General features: G+C 37.3%; 3 protein-coding genes across 4 annotated transcripts; 2 read left to right on the forward strand and 1 right to left on the reverse strand.

The window, feature by feature from the left end:
* The first annotated feature begins 2,039 nt into the window (after positions 1-2,039).
* LOC111493153 (protein NRT1/ PTR FAMILY 4.6-like) lies at positions 2,040-6,084 on the forward strand. The gene is made up of 6 exons (XM_023142826.1): positions 2,040-2,189; positions 2,305-2,392; positions 2,476-2,581; positions 2,669-2,886; positions 4,291-4,734; positions 4,814-6,084. The coding sequence occupies exons 2-6, from the start codon at positions 2,390-2,392 to the stop codon at positions 5,780-5,782; spliced, it is 1,740 nt and encodes a 579-aa protein (XP_022998594.1). The 5' UTR covers positions 2,040-2,189; positions 2,305-2,389; the 3' UTR covers positions 5,783-6,084.
* Positions 6,085-6,239: 155 nt separating this feature from the next.
* LOC111493936 (protein TWIN LOV 1) lies at positions 6,240-9,931 on the reverse strand. 2 transcript variants are annotated; one of them, XM_023143991.1, is made up of 8 exons: positions 9,794-9,931; positions 8,585-9,649; positions 8,008-8,215; positions 7,831-7,895; positions 7,646-7,725; positions 7,492-7,547; positions 7,343-7,406; positions 6,240-6,573 (listed from the first exon to the last, which is right to left on the reverse strand). In XM_023143991.1, exons 2-8 carry the CDS (start codon positions 9,162-9,164, stop codon positions 6,421-6,423), a joined length of 1,206 nt encoding a protein of 401 aa, XP_022999759.1. In that variant the 5' UTR covers positions 9,165-9,649; positions 9,794-9,931; the 3' UTR covers positions 6,240-6,420. The 2 variants fall into 2 exon arrangements, with proteins under 2 accessions (XP_022999759.1, XP_022999675.1); XM_023143907.1 differs by having other exon boundaries at positions 8,585-9,931.
* Positions 9,932-13,671: 3,740 nt separating this feature from the next.
* On the forward strand, positions 13,672-20,420 carry LOC111492752. Its single transcript, XM_023142223.1, has 11 exons — positions 13,672-13,768; positions 13,918-14,228; positions 14,904-14,981; positions 15,094-15,614; positions 16,123-16,758; positions 16,917-17,071; positions 17,541-17,728; positions 18,347-18,474; positions 18,592-18,941; positions 19,012-19,115; positions 19,930-20,420. The coding sequence occupies exons 2-11, from the start codon at positions 13,937-13,939 to the stop codon at positions 19,998-20,000; spliced, it is 2,523 nt and encodes an 840-aa protein (XP_022997991.1). The 5' UTR covers positions 13,672-13,768; positions 13,918-13,936; the 3' UTR covers positions 20,001-20,420.
* Positions 20,421-21,036: the final 616 nt, after the last annotated feature.

Below are 21,036 nucleotides of genomic sequence, written 5' to 3' on the forward strand. Positions count from 1 at the left end.
GCTTACATTCCCATATAACACAATTTCCAATTTCTCCAATCTTACTTTCAAAACTCTCTTTCTAAATCTCTCTACTCCAGATTTCTTACAAGGGTATGGAAACATTTTCCTAGTAAACTCGTTTTAAAATCGTGAGGTTGATGACGATATGTAACGGGGTTATTACAGTCTGTGACCATGCTTCTCGTAAAACCCGTAATCTATCACTTCAAAATTTTAGATTAAAACGAAAGAATAAACAAATAATAATGAGGTAGGCATTAAGTTTTAGTGTTTGGTAAAAAAAAAAAACAAAAGTAGATTAGAAAGAAGGACGGTGAATTTGGTGAAAAAGAAATATCGACTTGCTTTTAAACCCATTTATTGACTTCCAAACCAAATCCCCCAATTTTTTAATGGCACTGTTTGTGGTTCTTTGGGGGAGTTGTAATTGGGATTCCAATTTGTGATCCTTCAAGTTGAGCAATTTGGTGAATTATGGAACATTACACGCATCTTTTTGCTGCAATTTGTGTTCCTTATTCAACTCTTCTGGGATTCAAAGTCATCTCTTTCACACTCTTCAGATCAAACTTTCATAATTTTTCCACAAAAATCCAATCCCATATGGGACTGTGAAACGAATAAGTTAATGAAGAATCAATTCCTATCTCAAGCTGCTTCTATCTAAAGTAGGACCAAAAGTTTGCAAGGGGACGAATTTGAATAAGAATCTTCAAAATTGTAGCACATAGTTTTCATTGTTCGTGCTACCTTCTAGATTCATTAGGAGCTTCACAAAAGTATACTTTATGGTTTATTATCAACTACTTATTCATGCATGGACCACCAAAAATCGAACCTTCTTCTATGCTAAATTTGTTGAATTGGGAAATGAGGTGATCGATAAAAGAGAAGAAACTACGGTTTGTTGATGTGGTGCTTGTTAAGAACGCTTCCATGCTTATGTTTTCGAAGTTTAGGATTGAGTTTTCGATTTGGTTGGTGAATCTGATTTGCCTTACTTGATTTGAATCACTTGGGAGGAGGTGGGATGTTTTGGAGGCACTATAGATTGCACGGTTGGCAACGACGCTTTTGAGTGTCCCTAACTAGGGTCGTAGATCGAGTTCTAGGTTAAGGTTATCGCCCTTCGAAACTAAATCAAAGAATAATGGTCTTTTCAAGAGCTCGAAATAATATGAGGGTTGACCTAGATTTATAGTTTTTATCTTGGATAAGGTTAAAACTCGTTGAATCGGCCAAACCCCAATTTCTTCTTCTCCCTATGTTTATGGGCTCGAGCACCGCTCAAGTTAGGGCTTCCAATTGGCCTTGGATCCATCTTGCTCCGTTGAGAATTGTCATGAAGATTTCTTTCATGAATCCTAATTTTGGTACATTTCTCACTTAAGTTCATGTCCCAATTGGATTTGTTTAGTTCATCTCCCATATTGGTATATGATCAATATGAGAATATAAAATATACACTTGTAAATATATTTGTTACCGTGATTGACTATCACCAATGCAAGAGATTCTGTTTTCGCTACAACATGTTCTTAGTTTATTCCTTCGATCTTAAATCACCAGTAGCGAGTACTATATAAACGAATATCATGCCAACCAATAGACGAATGCTTTCATCTTTAAAATATAATAAAAAAAAAAATTGAAACTTTGTTCATATAAAATCATTACACAATTAAAATAAGAGATGGGATATGAAATATGAATCTAATTAATTAATATGCAATGAAAACCAATAGAGTGTCACCATGAATTGTGGCCTAGAAGGTGTGAAAGTTGCATAACTTTTGGGAAATGCCTAAAATAATAATAATAATAATAATAATAATATAACCCACAAGAGAAGGGAGGAGGCTGAGTGGGCATAATCATAAACAACTTTAGATATATATATATATATATAAAAGTCATAAGATTGGAAGAGGGTTTTGTTTTGGTTGATGGGTCAAACAAAGCGAAGAAAATGATACCCAAATCTATGTTTATATATATATATGTTATGGGTTTTGTTAGTGGAGGGATTTGATGCTTCAATATCTACCTGATTCTTGCTTTCTTTGTTTCTACCCTTCTTGGATGCCAAACCAATTAGTAACCCTTTTGTAGCCAAGCAAGAACACATTTCTTGGTCTTGGAATATATAATCTTGTGGCGAAATGAAGTGCTTGGAGGGAATGGAGGTCATTTTCTGAACCCTCTACACATTTCTCCTCTCTCTCTCTCTCTCTCTCTAACTAATTTCTCTCTCCTAGACTCTTTAAATAAGACCACTTACCCCTCACTTTTAGTATTCAGTTCTTTGTGTACAAACGAAAAGAAAGAAACCCATATAGCAAACATTCGAAGCAGAGAGATTCAAATCCCTAAACCAGAAGGGAATATGGTGGGTGCTTTCTTTCTTTCTTTCATTCATTCTCTTCAATGCCTTCAATCATGTCTCTCTGATTTGATATCTGTTTCTTTCAGGAAAGTGGTGATCGAGTTAGTAGATGGGAAGGGTATGTGGATTGGAGGAAGAGGCCGGCTTTGAAAGGCCGCCATGGGGGAATCATTGCGGCAGCGTTTGATCTTGGTATGTGTGTCATAACATAATTTTGAGAAAAAAGAGAGGATTTTGGAGATCAAATTGAAGAATTTTGATTTTTTTTTATGGGTTTAGTTGTGGAGATATTGGAGAATTTGGCGTTCTTGGCAAATGCAAGCAACTTGGTGATGTACTTGTCGCATTACATGCACTTTTCTCCATCAAAATCAGCCAACAATGTCACAGATTTCATGGGAACTGCCTTCCTTCTTGCGCTCCTTGGTGGCTTTCTTTCTGATGCCTTTTTCACCTCTTATCTCATCTACTTCATTAGTGCTGCCATTCAATTACTCGTAAGTATATCTTTCTATATATTACCCTTTTTTTCGGTAAAAGATTCGAACGTCTGAATTCTTGATATGGGTATGATATGAAAAACAAGACAAAAGGGGTACTTGGGAGGAGGTGGATCACGAGCTAACTGTTGATGCCCCCATGGTTGTGTGAAAAAAAAGGAAGGAACTTTATTAGATTAGAAGAAGTGGGACCCACTAAGAGTGTGATGATGATCATGCAATGAGTGCGTCGTACTGGAATATTTCCCCCACCATGCATATAAGGCTAATTATTTTGTGTTTGTGTTTACTCATCTTCTTGTAGTCGTCTTGTCCCTATTTGTAAGCCATTGGTCCTCAACATAACGGCTGTAGCCCTATCAGATGTCGCCACGCACATAACTCTTGTGTTTTTATTACGACACGTGTCTTTAAGTCTTGTCCACATCATACTCGAAATAAGACAATTCTTTTTTTCTGTACAGTTGTCCATTTATGGTCTTTGTCTAAGATTTGTTGATCTTAGAAATAGGCTCTAAGTCATGAGATCACTCCGTTCGATATTATCTTTTTTGGCTTTTATTTTTTTTAGGTCATTGTTTTCCTCTCAAACCAAGATCAACCAAGATCACGATCTCTAGCAAATATTGTGTCTTTAGTTTTTTTATTTTTATTATTATGTGTCATTATTTCTCTCTCCAACCATTGTAAGATCTCATAATTCATCTCTTTTTGAGGCCATCGTTTCTCTCTCCAACTGATGTGAGATCTCACAATCCACTATTCTTTTGGGTCGTCGTCCTTGCTGACATTTGTTCCCCTCTCTTGGATCTTATAGTTAAAATAATTTTTTAGTGTAATATATTTTAAAATATTGATTATTTAAAAGATATGCATGATGACATTGTTGAAATATGTTTGAATAATTTAGCTAGATGATTCTTGAAAGATGAATATTTTAAGGTAAGTGCTTATCTTATTGTATTATGATGAATATTAAATATGCGATGATCTATGTATAGGTAGAGATTAATTTTTGGTAGTCTTTATCACTTGGGGACTATAGTTTTAATGAGTTATGGTATGGAGATGAACATAAGGAAGCATGACATTATATTACATGGTCAAAACGACATAAAAATTAAAAGATGTCCCTGTGAATAGGTAAGCGGCAGCCAATAGGATGAGAGGAAAGAGTAACACGTGGCTTCAAGTGTGTTCACATTGGTGTCAGTGAGGGAATATGATTGCTTAGTACTGACACCTGCCTCCTTGAATTTCCTCTCATTCCAACTACTTATGATCCTATCATTTTAATCTGACAATCAATATCTTCTGACATAAAACATAGTTAACGTTGTAATCAACTTTGATTTAGTTAATGATTACAGTAATGAAGCTCTAATCCAAGAATTTGAGCAGGGATTGGCAGTGTTGCTGATTCAAGCCAAGATACCATCGCTGATGCCTCCTCCATGCGATCGCCATGCAAACCATGGCACCATGTGCCAAGAAGCGAGCGGGGGTAAAGAAGCCATGTTGTTTGCTGGGCTATATCTGGTGGCATTGGGAGTCGGTGGCATAAAAGGGTCGCTGCCGTCGCATGGGGCGGAGCAGTTTGATGACAGTACCCCACATGGCAGGAAAAGGAGATCCAGTTTCTTCAACTACTTTGTGTTTTGTCTGTCATGTGGTGGGCTAATTGCAGTCACATTGGTGGTGTGGGTTGAAGACAACAAAGGCTGGGAGTGGGGCTTTGGAATTGCAATGCTCAGCATAGTTTTGTCCATGATTGTGTTCTTTGCAGGCTCCCCCCTTTACCGCAACAAAATACCTAATGGAAGCCCATTCACAACAATTAGCAAGGTAGAAATTAAGTAGAAACTTTTAATATGAGGCAAAATGGAATCAAATGAATGAGCTTTTGTGTTTTTACTGAGTGCAGGTGTTAGTAGCTGCAATGTTTGGTTGCTGCATCGGCATGAACTCACGAAACTCGATATCGAGTATGGAGATGAGCCCGGCTCTTGATGACAAGGAAGCTATACAAAATGAAAAGGAAAGACATTCAACAGATGAGGTGGAAGAGCCATCAGAGAGCCTCAAGTTTCTAAATAATGCAGCTCTGAACAAGCCATTCTATTCAGCATTAGAATGTACAGTGAAAGAAGTTGAAGAAGTGAAGATTGTGTTGAGAATTCTACCAATATTTGCTTGCACTATCATCCTCAACTGCTGTGTAGCTCAGCTCTCTACATTTTCGGTTGAACAAGCATCAACAATGGACACCAAAATAGGTTCCTTCAAAGTTCCACCTGCATCTCTCCCTATATTCCCAATACTCTTCATCATGTTCCTTGCGCCAATATATGATCACTTAATCATCCCGTTTTCTCGGAGAATAACGAAAACCGAAACGGGGATCACTCATCTTCAGAGGATTGGAGTTGGGTTACTTTTCTCTATTGGAGCCATGGCTGTTGCAGCAGCAGTTGAGACTAAGCGCAAGAGAGTAGCCACCGAACATGGTCTACTCAACTCGGCTCAGCCATTGCCCATCTCATTTCTTTGGATTGCTATCCAGTACTTGTTTCTTGGATCAGCAGATCTTTTCTCCTTGGCTGGATCATTGGAATTTTTCTTCACAGAAGCACCTGCAAGTATGAGATCCTTGGCTACATCTCTATCCTGGGCTTCTCTGGCTATGGGATACTATCTTAGCTCAGTGGTTATATCAATAATCAACAACGTCACAGATAGATCAGACCACCAGCCATGGCTGTCGGGAAGAAATCTAAACCATTATCACCTTGAGAGATTCTACTGGTTGATGTGTGTGCTCAGTGGATTAAACTTTGTGCACTACCTATTTTGGGCTATGCAGTACAAGTACAGACCAAAATCAGGACAATAGATAGATATAGATATGGATATGATGCAGTAATACTTACAGGGTTTCACAGATTTATTCAAATAGATTTAAATTCCCGCCTTCCATCCAGTGGAGAGAATCTTGACAAGCACTGCAAATGCTCTTATCTTTCAGCTGGCATGAGACAGACAGAATGGAAGGGTAAATTTTTCAGGTGGGCGGAGAATGAAATGACTTGTATCAGTGAATCTGTGATGCGTGGGAGAGAGTTAAATATTCGCCAAAGCATCTTTTTATCAACCTCTTTGTATTTGGTTTGCATTAATTGAATCTTTCTTATTGCACGTTCTTTGCATACAAAATTTGATGGATATATAACAATTAGAAACTACGATCCTTCCCAATGGTATGATAATATTTAATTTTAATCAGTCCACACAACAATCTAAACTTCACCCTTACTAATAAGCTACAATGTAAACACAGCCGCTAACGCATAAATCAAAAGAATGCCCGCTATTTCAACTTAAAATTGAGACGCTTCACATTCCATATTAGAAAAATGAGAACTTGACAATAGCGTTTAAGAACATCTACTGTCTTATCTTTCTTATATACCTCTTCAGGAGATGTAATTACAGTGAAAATTTAATATTACTATTCAAAACGAGACGAACGGGCTAGCCCCGTGAACATCCCACGGTCATGGACAAGCTCCTCACGGCCACCCTGACTGCACCCACGGTGCTAAGTTGTTTCATCTTAGGGTTCAACCCATGTTCATCCTGCTTTTTATCATCTTCATCCATCTGGACACCCACAAAGTACGCTACCTGCAAACAATACCATTCACTTGGTAAGGAAATAGAAAAGCTTTCTTGGTAAATTCAGCTATAAAATGTCAAAAGGTGTCAATAGTGGGCATTAGTACACTTCTTGTTATACACATTGATCAAATACTGGGGCAAAGAAACATTATGAAAGCAAGGTTTCATAACTATTCTTTGAATTGTTTTACAGGGATTATCTTGTAACAGTCCATGCCTAAGCTCATGTCCACCGCTAGCAGATATTGTCTTCTTTGAGTTTTTCCTTTCGAACTTCCTCTTAAAGTTTTTAAAAGGCGTCTACTAGGGAGAGATTTCCAATCCAAGCCTTTATAAAGAGTGCTTTGTTCGCCTCTCTAACCGATGTGGGATCTCACAATCCACCCACCTTTAGGTTCCTTCCCTAAGTATTTTTGTTTTTTTCTTTCTTTTTTTAAGTTTTGTTCCTTCCTTAGTTGCGGTTTGTAAATCGAGCATTCAAACATAACATAGCAATCTCTAACATTATAATAACGTTAATCTATATGAATCATCCAAATTCAGCACTTAAAAACATTTCTGAAAATAAAAATAGAAAGTTACATTCAACAACAGCTCCGAAACAATCTCTGAATTTGAACTAAATACAGTGCTTGTCTTAGATGGGTGATCGTGCACAATGTACTATGACTAAAGAAGGCAAACAATGTTTTTTTAACTCAATTCAGAAAACGTGGACATTATTAGAACTAGAGAATCCCAAAATTTCAATCAATACTAAAGAAAGCAACAATACCTTTCCTGAAGCATTTCGAACAGGTGATATGTGGAGATCATTCCAAAATGAGCTCTTATTTTTCCTGTTGTAAGAGCAGTTAGAAAGTTGTCTTTTATTCTGAAGACTACAAATTACGCATTGTATAAGATGTTGTAGATAATATCAACCTGTAATTTAAAATCCGTACAGTGCAAGCTTGTTCAGATTGAAGACTTTCCTTTATCTGGCAAAGAAAATCAGATTCATAACAATTATTTCTATAACTCATCAGAAACTCGGGTGAAAAATGCTTGTTCAACCAGAAAGGAGGAAATACACAACCTTAAAAAGGGTTGAAGAATCCGTGTCAATTCCACTTAAGAATCTACAGTTGCGCCCAAGCACTTCACGTCTAGTATAACCTAAGGCATGCAAGGCAAGAAAAATTGTAATGTATTGTTCAATCAGAATCTTTAGGCATCAAAATCTTAAATGCTATATAGTTTCCTCAATGTTTAGTTTAGCACCTGTTAATTTCAAAAACTCGTCACTCGCATAAACTATAGGCATGTCTGGTAAGTTCGGATCAGTTCTGCAAAAATGCAGAGACATGACATGAATCCAAAAGTGAACAGGATAACGTAATTCGCTTATAAAACACAAGATTTAGGCATAAACAGAAGTACTAGTCTGGAATAACTCACAATACAAAGCTCTGTTTAATTCTGTTAAGAGATGTATTCAAGGATGAACAAAGAATGCCCACCCTAGGCACGCTGCATCTCCTTTCGCACACCAATCTGCCAGTTACCTCACTGTGATGAGTTAGGACAGATAAGATGTTACTAATAGCAATTGCAGCTCTTTGCTTCTCATCATCACAAGCTTCACATGGTTCTTCAATGTCTACTCCTATGAGATATCCACTCAGGAGAAAATCAATGGCCAATATCATAACCAAAGATGAAAACAAAAATAAAATAACTGGTGGAATGACTAAAACTCTGAATGAATAATGGTAGCAGATCATAAATCTGTGTTGAAAAATATTAGAACATTACTCAATGTTAACAGAACGAGAAAAGGAAGAAGAAAGTGAAGGAGAGAAATAGATGAAAGTTCAAGCAATACTTTCAGGAAACACTGGATCAAGCTCTTCAATGAGATAGAAACTGGTTAACAGAATGGGAGAAAAATCAAGAAGAAATATGAATGCAAACAGCTAAAAAATTTCAACAGGAGCAAACAGGAAACAGCTTGATGCATAATTTAGAGACAGACCTCTGATGTCGGAATCCGGTGGTGAATCTCTGTTCAAAAGAAAATCCAATTCCGAGATAGAATCAGACAACAACTCCCGGCGGCAGGACTCTAAAAGACTTTTGCACGCTCTAAATTCATTCTCATAAGGAACACCTTGAATTCTAGCGAACCCACATATAGATTTCCTTGAATTCTTCCATATCGGCACCTGAACACCCACAAAGTGAATGATCCGCCCATCTTCCTTGCAGAAGACGGGGCTCAGTTGAAAAAAGACCCAGAAGGGTGTACCATCTTTACGATAATTTAGCAAATTAATTTGAATCCCCTTCTCTTCCCGAATTGCCTCGCGAATTTGCATTACTGAACTCCTACAAGTTTTTGGGCCCTGAAACATCCTCCCATTTTTTCCAATCACCTCTTCTTTGGTATATCCAGTCATCTTCAAGAATCCACGGCTCACGAACACAATTGGGTGACCCGACATACTGGGATCAGTGATTGTAAAATTATCCGACAAATCATTAAGAGCTTCACGGACCCAGAGCGAATAACGACTGTTAAGTGATTGTTCAATCAAACCCAATTGAAATTCCATCCTCCTGGTTCTTCAACTTGTTGGACTAAAACCCCTTTCTTCCTCGATATTCGGAATAGTCCCAATCCCATGAGGCACTCAAACCTCTGGTTCAGTCTCTCGAAGAAGCTTTGAACTTCAGTATATAAAATCAAGAAGAACAACAAACAAAAACCCTAGAATGAATCCGTATCGACTCAGGGATTCGACAAGCTACTCGCGGGGAGAACACACTTAGCAACTACGAGTGTCCATATGACTGTGAATAAGAGAACATCCGAATGAAAAATATCGCGTAAATTGTGATCAACAAAAATTGTTCGCAACTATCCATATTTCGATGCGATGAGAAAATTGAAATGAAAATGATCCAGAAATCAAATCACCCATCACGCCGTCGAGATTGGAAAATGAAAAATATCAAACCAGCAATGAAGAAAAAGAAAGCAGAACCAACGCCGTTCACAAATTCGCGGCACAATATTTCTGGTTGATATTACCCCCTCCTTTGGCCACAAAATATTTACAAAAAAAACAAGGAAAAATGGTTATCCCATTGTTCTAAGCTTCTGATCATATCAAAAAGATAACAAGAATGTAAATCATGAAGATCAAGGTATAATTTTCTGGCTGAGTTGCCACAGATTTACCGAAAAACGGAGGAATTAGAGAGGGTGTGCCGATGGTAGTCCCAATCATTGTGACAAGAAGTGTCCACGTAGATGAGGGACAATGTATTGATGGGCTGAGAACAGAAGCAAACGAGGGCACCGACGCTGAGCGGAATACCGTTCTTATCCAAATCCTCGTCACACTGTGGTGTGTGAATATGATTTTTTAATTTTTTAATTTTTTTTTAAAATTTTTAATAGCAGAACCAAGTGCGTGGCAGAACGCGAGTCGTGGTATTTTTATTTTCATTTTATTATAAAAGGCTCTTATCCATATATTCCACGTTTTTTTAATTTGAAAAGCAAAGTCAAATTTTAAATACTAAAAAAATAATTTTTAAAATTTAACTAAAAATTCTAGTGTTCCCTTTCACAAAACTAATTGAATTTTTGGGAGGAAATAATCATAAATTTTAAAAAATAGAAAAACTAAAACAATAGATATCAAACAACCTTTTTTTTTATATATTTTTTTTATTTAGAAAAGTAAGTAGAAAGTGAATAACAAAAACATATGAATTTATGGATGAAAATAGTGTTTATAATTTTTTTTTTAATACTAAATGGTTATTAAATTGAGTATTAGTTTTTTTTTTTTTTACATTATTATTATTATTATTATTATTATTATTATTATTATTATTATTATTATTATTATTTTTGTAACGTCTTAGTCCAAAAACCCTAAACCCTAAACTCTAAATTGGTTGAAGGAGGTATAAATAAATAAATAAAATAAAATAAAACAAAATATTAAAAAAAAAAAGAGAGAGAAGGATTGTGGGCGTCGAACGAAGGAAGCATAGCTAAATACAAAACCGAGGAGGGAAGTCGAACGAAGGAAGAATGCCAAGTTGTTATGTGTTTGCGGGAGGACGATCTACGAGATTTGAGGAGGATTGTGGGCGTCGGAAACGAATCAGAGGATGAGGCGACGATGAACATGCAGAGGTGAGTGAAAGCGATAGGGCGGGCAAGGGAAAACGATGGTTCCACGTCTTGCGCCGGCCTCCGCCTCGCGTGGCCCAGCCCGGGCCTGTGTGCGGCCAATGCAGGCGCGTGCGTCCCACCTTGCCCACCACGGGCGCGCGAACCGAGGTCCAGTCGACTCGACCCGACTTAATTGGGTCGGTTGGCCCTTTTGATTTAATTCACCCGCTTTAACTCCGATCTTGGCATCGTTTTCATGGTATTCTCCATTTTTGCACCAATGTAGGAATTATCTGATGAGTTTGACAAATTTTAGACTAAAGACGCAAATCCGAACAAAAAAGTGTTACGCTTTTCAGGTAAGTGGCACCTCGGAACCTTGGATATAGCTATGCTCTTAGTATGCATGAAATTATGATATAAGAAGTATGTTTTAGAAGTTTGAGCATATAATAAGTTGAGATGATACATGTTTAATGTGATTATGTATGTTCGCTGAAACTTTAATGAAACACGTATGCAACCACCTTATGAACAGAGATTCATGACTAGCTTTCCATGAGTAGGTGATTAATTTATGCCTCCATCACGCATGTTACAGTATTAGCGGTTACCTAGGGACGATTAGGGGTTTGCCAACTAACCCCTAACAGTAAACCTGACTCGATTATCAGGGGTCCGCGTAACTATAGAACTGACCATTTTATTCACGAGGGTACCTTGTGGGGACTTATAGGAGGTTTGTCAGTTATTTCCTTTAAGTGAACCTGTCATGAGGGACAGGGGTCCACGTTGGTACATTAGAGTTGGTTGAGGATTACTGTTCATACATATGATATTAGCGGTTATCCGGGGACAATTAGGGGTTCGCTAACTAACCTTTAATCATAAACCTGACTCGATTGTCTGGGGTCCGCGTATCTATAGAACTGGCCATGTTACTGTTGATGGTACCGTGTGGGGACTTATAGAAAGTTTGCCAGTTAGTTTCCTTTAAGTGAACCTGTCACGAGAGACAGGGGTCCACATTGGTACATTAGAGTTGGTTGAGGATTACTGTTCATGCATATGATATTAGCGGTTATCCGGGGACGATTAGGGGTTCGCCAACTAACCTCTAATCGTAAACCTGACTCGATCGTCAGAGATCCGCATAACTATAGAATTGGCCATTTTATTGTTGATGGTACCTTGTAGGGACTTATAGGGAGTTTGTCAATTAGTTTCCTTTAAGTGAACCTGTCACGAGTGGTAGGGGTCTACAGTGGTACACTTGAGAGTTGGTTGAGTCTTAGAATGCATGAACCCTTAGTGCTGGAGATATGATGACGATGATGAGAGGCTAGCAAAAGCGTCTAACCAGGTGACCTAGAGAACCTAAGAATATTCCGAGGGCTGGAGGTTCAGATAGGACCGTGAACCAAGAGAGTGGAATGAGAGATCTTAGGGTGTAACCTAGGAAGAAGCCTATGCAGGAGAATGAATCCCGGTGGGAGAATAAGATACCGAACGTGGAAACAAGATTAATAAGACTTAATAATCCCTGCTACAACTTTCTTTTCAGGTGGGAGTTGATGTAGCAGTCGAGGCGGAGGCACAGGGGGCTGTTGGCTATTGAGAATTCCATCACATTTGAGTCGAATTTCTTTGTACCTACCTTTATGTATTTTAAATAGTCGTCCGAACCATGTTGTATCTTAGTGGTCTTTTCTCTTTTCTTTATAAAAAGAAAACAAAATTTTCATTTCTACTTTAATTAAATTTCAAATTACACGCACGTGTTTAAATGTTTTAAATTTTATGCATTTTTCTTATTTTGACATTCTCGAGTAACGATTAATGGCTCGAGACTTTCAAAATTTTTGGGTCGTTACATTATATTAGAGGAAAACTTCTTGTAAGAGTCAAATCCACTGCTAACATATATCGTCCTTTTTGGATGAAATCTCACCATCCACCCTCTTGGGGGCCAGTGTCATCACTAGCACAGCCCAATGTCGAGCTTGGATACCATATGTAATAGCCCAAACCTACTGCTAGCATGGATTATCCTCTTTGAGCTTTTCTTTTCGAGGTATTAAAACGTATCTGTTGGAAGAGGCTTCCAACCTTTATTAGGAATATTTCATTCCCCCACACCCTTATCGGAATGTTTTGTTCTTCTCTTCGAATATGAGATCTCGCGTAGTTGTAAGGTAATCATAGTACATAAGTAACGGTGGATCTGGGTCATTATACTTCTTCTAGTATGACATGATATGGGAACGAATTAAGGTAGCAGTTGGTGGACATGCGACGCCATATTAAAGAAGGAAGTCACAAATTAGGCGATATTATATATGAATAAGAAATATTTAAAAAATATGATGGCTAAAAAAAACTTAAAATAATTTAAAGTTATTGGTTATATTATCAAAGTGTACCTTTTTTTTCGGTAGCTCAATCATGCATAACTTCAAATGGTACTATATATATTAAATAACCGATGCGATATAAATTTATACTTTATATTAAATAACATATGCTATTTTTTTAAAGAAGACATTTCAAACTTATATCTTAGGACGTTAATGAGGTGGGGTTAAAGATTAGATTATTTTGTATTTTTTGTATATATATTAATAAAATGTATTTTTTTAAAATATTTAAAAATTTAAAATTTCAATAAAATTCTCTAGAGGGCCTCTTAGAATTTTTTTTAACAAGAAAATAAATATCTCAAAAATACTTTATATTATAATGTGATGTGAAAGTGAGATTATAATAGAATAAGTCTGAAAAATGATATTTACATATATTTTTTATTAAAATAGAATAAGTCGACTAATAATCATATTTCAAATTTATTGGGCCCAGAGAAGCTCTGAACAAGTAAAGCCCAGCCCACATTAAATGGCCCATTGGTGCCTTAGCGAGAAAGTATGTTCGGCCCGGCCACCGATTTTCTTATGTCCGGTGCTCCGCCACCACTGGATCTATCCTCCACTTCGCTAACAGAGTTTCTCCGGCTCGATCTCTGATCAGGTAGGTAGACCCAAGGACCGTTTGTTTCCCCGACTTATCTATATTATTCTCAATTTCTTTGCTCTACCTGCTTAGTGATTGACAAATGGCATCATCGATCAATTTCAATTTCCAATTACGAGTTTACCGGACGCATCTTGATTTTGCAGATACTCTGTCGATACGATAATGAATTTTCTACTCAGATCTACACATACCGTCCCTCCAGAACGGCCTTCTGTTCAAGAAACCCCTCCTCCAGCTGCCTATTATGCGCCAAAGCCAGCAGTAACTTTGGAGGGTCTGATTTCTGAAGATCCGTTTCCCCAATATTCTGCTGTTGGTAATAATGACGAGGAGGCTGATGCATCTGGCGGTGATTTTGGAAGTATTGCTGATCATATGGACAGAAGCGGACGTGCTAGGGTAGTAAAGCATACTGATGTTTCCGAGGAAGAAGGGTGGATTTCCATTCCATGCAGTGGGTTCTTGTTATATCAGTTCACTAATGTCTGAATTTCGTAACTGTGTCATAGTGTATGAATGTGTACCGATGCTTTGCATACATTCTGGTTGCATAAGATGATGATCATAACACACCGTATAGCTTGTATATACTGTGATTTTTATTCAAAAAAGATACGTCTACATTGTATGTGAATAGTCAACTCGAAACTTTGGCATTCGTTTCAAGTTAAGGCACCTAATTCCACATTTCGTCGGATCAAATGGCTTTGAAAGCTGAATGTGAAGTTTCAGTTCTCAAATGATGTCCTCCTCCTGTCCTTTTGTTTGAAGTTTGAAGTCTCTCATTAACTAAGATAGAACTAGCTTAGGAACTTCATTGCATAAATCTTGCGGTTCCTTCTCATACGTTTAGAGTGGAAAGATTCTTTAAGTATCATTTTAGTGTTAAAGTCGCGAGATTGATTAGTCTTATTACTAGGACAATTACTTAATAACGCATTCGTTTGATGTGAAATTCTTACACACAAGAACACACACCTGAAATTATTTTAACTAAATGTATGGTTAGAGGTCCTGATTCCTGAGTAGTAGAATGGTTAACATAGCTATATTCTTTATTTGATAGATACGTTCTCCTCTTTTGGTTCTGTTTCACAAAGGAAATCTAAAACTTGATATTCTTTTCTAGAGGGTCTTCCTAATGATTGGAAAAATGCATCAGATGTGCATGCATTATGCAGTGAGGATCGATCTTTTGTATTCCCAGGTACATATACTTTTTCCATCTTTTGTTTATTTTGTTTTTCATACACGTGCATCTTCAGATGAGAGAAATAATGTGTTACCGGTATGGTTCTTTAACTCTGCCCTTTATCCAGGTGAACAAATATGTATCTTGGCTTGTTTATCTGCTTATAAACAGGATACAGAAACCATCACTCCTTTTAAAGTCGCAGCAGTTATGAGTAAAAATGGAAAATGGCATAGTCCCAAAAAACAAAATGGAAACATGGATGATGAAACTAATTCCACGAATGGGGAAACACATAGTACAGACCAGAATGGTGAAAATCTTTTATGTGAGAAGTTTGATCCATCAGAGGATGTTTCTGCCAGTGAGTCTCTTCTCAGAATGGAAGACCACAGACGACAAACAGAAACATTGTTACAACGATTTGAGAACTCTCACTTTTTTGTAAGAATTGCCGAGTCTAGTGATTCACTTTGGTCAAAAAAGGGATCTACTGACAAACAAAGTGACTGTGAGACGGTGGGTCAAAACACTGTTAAGTCTAGCATAAATGCAGTCATTGATCAAGGGGACTTTAATTCCAATGTCTCTGGTGGCGTAGCAAGAGGTACCTTCAAGTGCTGCTCTCTTTCTGACGGAAGCATAGTGGTATGTATTAAAAAGCTTCTGGAATTCTCTTGGAAAGTGTTATGTCCCTCTGTTTTTCTTGAGCCTATACCCTCGGCAGGCTCCAAGAACTTCTGATATCTTGGTCTTGCAACACGGTCTTCACCTTAAGTGTGAATCAATTGATACACAAGCTTACTTTACTTGCTTTTTCATGGTAGAATTTTCTATATCCTTTGTGTTGACATTCAGCGTAGTTATTGTGATGCAACTTGTTCAGTAGAAATAGAACTTGGTTGTTCCCTATTTATTTCATGTTAAGCCAACGTAGCAAGTGGTCTTGTCCATCCATATTTATTGCAGCATTTCTTTTACTACATATAACTGTTCCTTCCGTTGGAATAATGGTTTGTGGTTCATTTGATATCATCATACTTCTTTTCAGAGTTCTTTCTTCCTATATAAGTTCCTAATTTCTAATATCAGTATCAATTTCAACCCTCTTTCTAACTACTGATTCTCATTCTGTCTTCTTGTGGGAAGGATGCAGGTGCTTTTACATGTGAACGTTGGTGTTGACATATTGAGAGATCCTGTATTGGAAATTCTTCAATTTGAGAAATACCAAGAGCGGCCAATGTCATTTGAGAATCAGGATGCCTTAGGTTATTCAAATCCGGATCCATGTGGAGAATTGTTGAAATGGTTGCTTCCTCTAGACAACACCATTCCTTCTATTCCCCGCCCTTTATCCCCTCCTCGTTTAACTACCAATGCAGGAATTGGTGGCACATCTCAGAAGTCCAGTGTTTCTGCTTCACCTGGCTCTCAACTCTTCTCATTTGGCCATTTTAGAAGCTACTCTATGTCCTCTATACCTCACAATACGGCACCACCTCCTGCACCCATTAAAGCTGCAAGTTCAAAGCCAAGCTTTGAAATTGATAATTGGGACCAGTTCTCAACCCAGAAGTCTTCAAAGAGCAAAAGAATTGGGGGCCATGACCTTTTATCATTTCGAGGTGTCTCTTTGGAGCAAGAGAGATTTTCTGTTTGTTGTGGACTGAAAGGAATTCATATTCCAGGAAGACGATGGAGGAGAAAACTTGAAATCATTCATCCTGTCGAAATCCAGTCCTTTGCTGCTGATTGCAATACAGATGACCTTTTATGCGTTCAAATTAAGGTTTGATGCCAGGAAATCTTTTTTTTTTTTTTTAAATAAATTTATAAGCAGTACATGATATGCCAATACATATGTGTCATTGATATTATGTTTCTCTAGTATTCCTTTGGAGGTTCTTTGTGCAGTCTTTTTTCAGAGTTACATTTGTTGTTTTGCAGAATGTGTCTCCAGCTCATATACCGGATATCATAATATATATTGATGCTATAACGATTGTTTTTGAAGAGGCATCAAAGGATGGACTCCCCTCATCATTACCAATAGCTTGCGTAGAAGGAGGCAATGAACACAGCTTACCAAATTTAGCCCTCAGGTTTTCATCCACTTAAAATTCATTGTATTCATTAAAGTTCTCATGCTTCAGTTATTTTTTTAGTTGTTGTGCATCTGCTGTAACCAGCAAGTGGTGGGGTTGCGGTAGTTTGAGAATGAACTTCCTACTTTATGCGTGTGGTGAACTAATAAAAAAATTGGTTATGGGTTTTTCTTTAAATGCTTGCTTCTTGTGTTTGTGTATATGACGGGAGGCACCAACTTAGTACCATTGTCTCTAGTGAGGGGTAAATTTTACAGTGTCATTTCAATTTTGACTAGAATATTATCCAAGATGAGTGTTTTTTAATTTCGTTAAGTGACAATTGTGACCTTCGAATGTATCCAAGTATTACTTGTGAATCATTTTGGTATGAGAATATATTTATATTGGTGCCTCTGTTTTCACTTTGACATGGTAATTGAAAAGTTACATTCATTTGACCGTATGTGGAGCTTCTCTATGGCAGGAGAAACGAAGAGCACTCTTTTATTCTCAAACCAGCAACTTCTATGTGGAGGAATATAAAGGCTTGTGGAGAAAGAAATTCTCAATCATCCCGGTTGCAGGCTGGAAATGCGACATCAAGTTTGTTGCTTACCTCCAAAAATATTGATCAATATGCAATTATGGTAACTTGCCGGTGCAACTATACTGGTATGTTCGCTGATCTATATTTTTATAATTTATCTTAATTAGTTTAATTGGGGCATTTTGCGATTTTCTGTTTCACTGAGGATAAACACATTCTTTGATATTGTGGAAAATTTCCATCGCACAAGTATTACCCATCCATAGGAACTTATAGAAAACAACTTACTTAAGGAAATTTCGGCTAGAGAATAATCACAAAATGAATTGGATGGGGAGCACCGAAATGAAGGACTAAACATAGAATTTTCAAGTAACCCTCTCCCTCTCCCAATTCCTGCACTGGTCATTAAGGATTCTTTGATTTCACAACCACAAGTCTCTCTCGACAACTAATCACAATTGTCATTGGATTGGTTTTACCTTGTTGGACCATAATGTCTTCGCATTTCTTCAAAGCTATTTTTTCAAAGCATATGCTCACTCCACAATTTTTCTTTCTCACCAAGTTTCTAAAGCCAACTAAGATTAAACAAAGAAGGTTAGCATCCTATGAACCAAGGTTAAAGGGGCATTGGTAGAAGACAAGCATATGGATTCTTCTTACTGCAATCTCATAATTCTGTCAGTTGGCCTCTTATTCAAGTATTTCAATTATTTCTTATATTTTCTGAATTTGTACAGAGTCAAGATTGTTTTTCAAGCAACCAACTAGTTGGCGACCTCGAATTTCAAGGGATCTTATGGTGTCTGTGGTGCTTTCAGGGGACCCCCCTAAAGCCAATGGGATTGTTTCCCACCTTCCCGTTCAGGTTTAAAGCTACAAATTTCCAGCAACCCAACCCCCCACGATCACCACTATATATATATCTGCACTAATTTTTCATGCTGTCCAATCAGAAGTCATCTGAAGTGGTTTTAAATTTCAGGTTTTGACACTTCAAGCATCAAATTTAACATCTGAAGATCTGACCATGACGGTTCGTGCTCCAGCTTCATCCACTTCTCCATCTGTGATTTCGTTGAATTCCTCACCATCATCACCCATGAGTCCATACATGGTTTTAAAAGAAGTTGCTGGAAGGATCGGCAGTGAGAAGTGTAGTACATTGGGAAGACCGAGATCAATTCCTGCTGCATCTGAGAATAAAAAACACAGTGTTGATTTTACGGGCCGGTCGGTTTCTTTTAAAGAACAATCTTCTCCCATGTCAGATATCATCCCGAGTGCTGGTTTAGGTTGCTCGCATTTGTGGCTCCAGAGTAGAGTTCCATTAGGGTAATAAATAATTCCTTTCTCTCTGCACAAATAGTTTTTCCAACACTCATTGCTTGCTTGGTCTCTGCAGATGTATTCCTTCTCAATCCACAGCTACCATCAAACTTGAGCTACTTCCCTTGACTGATGGCATAATTACGCTTGACACATTACAGATTGATGTCAAGGAAAAAGGTAATGATGGTCGTTCTTTCTCTTCTCTGCATTCTTCAAATTCGTACCCATGGTGAGAAAAAGCTAAATAATCCTGCCCAAGTTATTAAACATTTTTTGGTTGGGGTGAACCCACTTCGAAAATTTTACAGTATAGGTAATGATAATTATGACGGGCATGGCCTACTATTTATGTTTATGATCACTCATTATTCTTACATTCAAGTTATCCTCGTTTGCATACACTGAAGCATACAATGTATAGCGACAATTGACGGCAGAGAGTAGCTATTTGGGTTCCTAGCATATATCCCCATATGACTGTATAACTTATAAGCAGTTCCTTTGTGTTTATTTGCTCACCATCACTAATCATTATCCAGTCTGGAAAATTTATTCTGATATTGCTTGCATCTGAGGTTTCTGAGGAAGCTTTCTGGTTTCTGTTAAAACTTTACCTTCAATGCTCGTGCTTCTAACAAACTCGAATTCTATGCGAGTCATGTGCTAAAATTGAGAATCGTTTCTCTATATTTATCCCTCCTAAAAGGATAGAGATTAATTCTCTCATTTCCCTTTTCGGTAACTCTTAACAGATATTTTTATTTGCAATAGGTTTTACACCAATTCAAATTTGATTTATATGCGTAACATTAGGGAATAATATCTTTATTTTTATTATGCTCAAGATCATAGATTTGGTTCTCATTCTACCATTCTTCATGCCCGCTGATTTTTCACATAGATTTTTTCTTATTCTTATTTTCAATAACTTACGATAATTTTTCTGAAAAAATATCTACTAGAAATTCGTTAAATTATTTTGATGCAACAGGTGCTACGTATATCCCCGAGCACTCACTGAAAATAAATGCAACCTCCAGCGTTTCTACTGGGATTATTTAAGATGGTTCCTAGTGTTTCACATTTTATCTCGAGCTCTGGAGGGTCCATCCAAGGCCCGCCCTTTTGGCCATTCTTGATCAGAATTTTTATGGTTTCTAGGCCAATGAATGACCATTCGCGCGTTTGCCTTCTCTTTGAATGATTGATACACCCGTATCAATTTACCTTGGATTTATAGCTTTTAGTCGTGTGTTGTAAGTTGTGTACCCTCGTCTTGGAAATGGAATCGATGTACATTCTGGAATGTCAAAATATGTACTTATTTTACTTTTATTATTTGATTGTGCTTCCAGGTTACTGCACCTAGAAAATAGTAGAGAAAAACTGTGAATCTGCAACTTTTGCTGTGGCTGGTTTTTGATATATTACTAGATTGTATGTTTCTATTTTTACATCTATTAAAGCTGAAGACCTTGTTCAGATCTGCTGTTCCTGATTCCAAATTTGATGCCTTAATAACTCCTGCCATGCTGTTAGCTAATAATATTGCATCTTTTTCATCCTTTCTACGAGATGTAATGGTGCCTGTGGCCTGTCCAACAGGACGTTTTCAACGCAGAGCAATCATCCAAGACAGGCCACACAAAATTAAGCCAACTTCAATGGACAGGTCTGAGTTTCAATTATTGTTAGTGTTCTTGATATTTCTTGGATATTATTTGACTTTATTGTTCTATGTAGATGGTGGAATAAAATCTCTTTAAAATCAATAGAAGTACTTAGTTCTAAAGTCTTACTCTTTTATTAGAATACTACATTACAATTAAGGAGCTTAGTCTTATCACTTTGTATATGATGGACCAAATTGATAAATGAATGAACATAGTTTGAATAGTCATAATCTGTTTCCTTCTTTGTAAAAAAGTATGAAAAAAAAAATAGTGCATACGCTTTACCCCCTTTGGTCCCCTTGCTATGGTGGTGGAAGTTATTTGTCATTGGGTAGCAAAGCTTTGAAGGGCTTGATGGTCTAGTTTTTCTCCACGCTTTTTGATTTCTATATCTATTACACACACACATGCTATGCGGCTAGTGA

Source organism: Cucurbita maxima, unplaced genomic scaffold (assembly GCF_002738345.1).
Source record: "Cucurbita maxima cultivar Rimu unplaced genomic scaffold, Cmax_1.0 Cma_Scf00001, whole genome shotgun sequence".
In the NCBI taxonomy this organism is placed as follows: domain Eukaryota; kingdom Viridiplantae; phylum Streptophyta; class Magnoliopsida; order Cucurbitales; family Cucurbitaceae; genus Cucurbita; species Cucurbita maxima.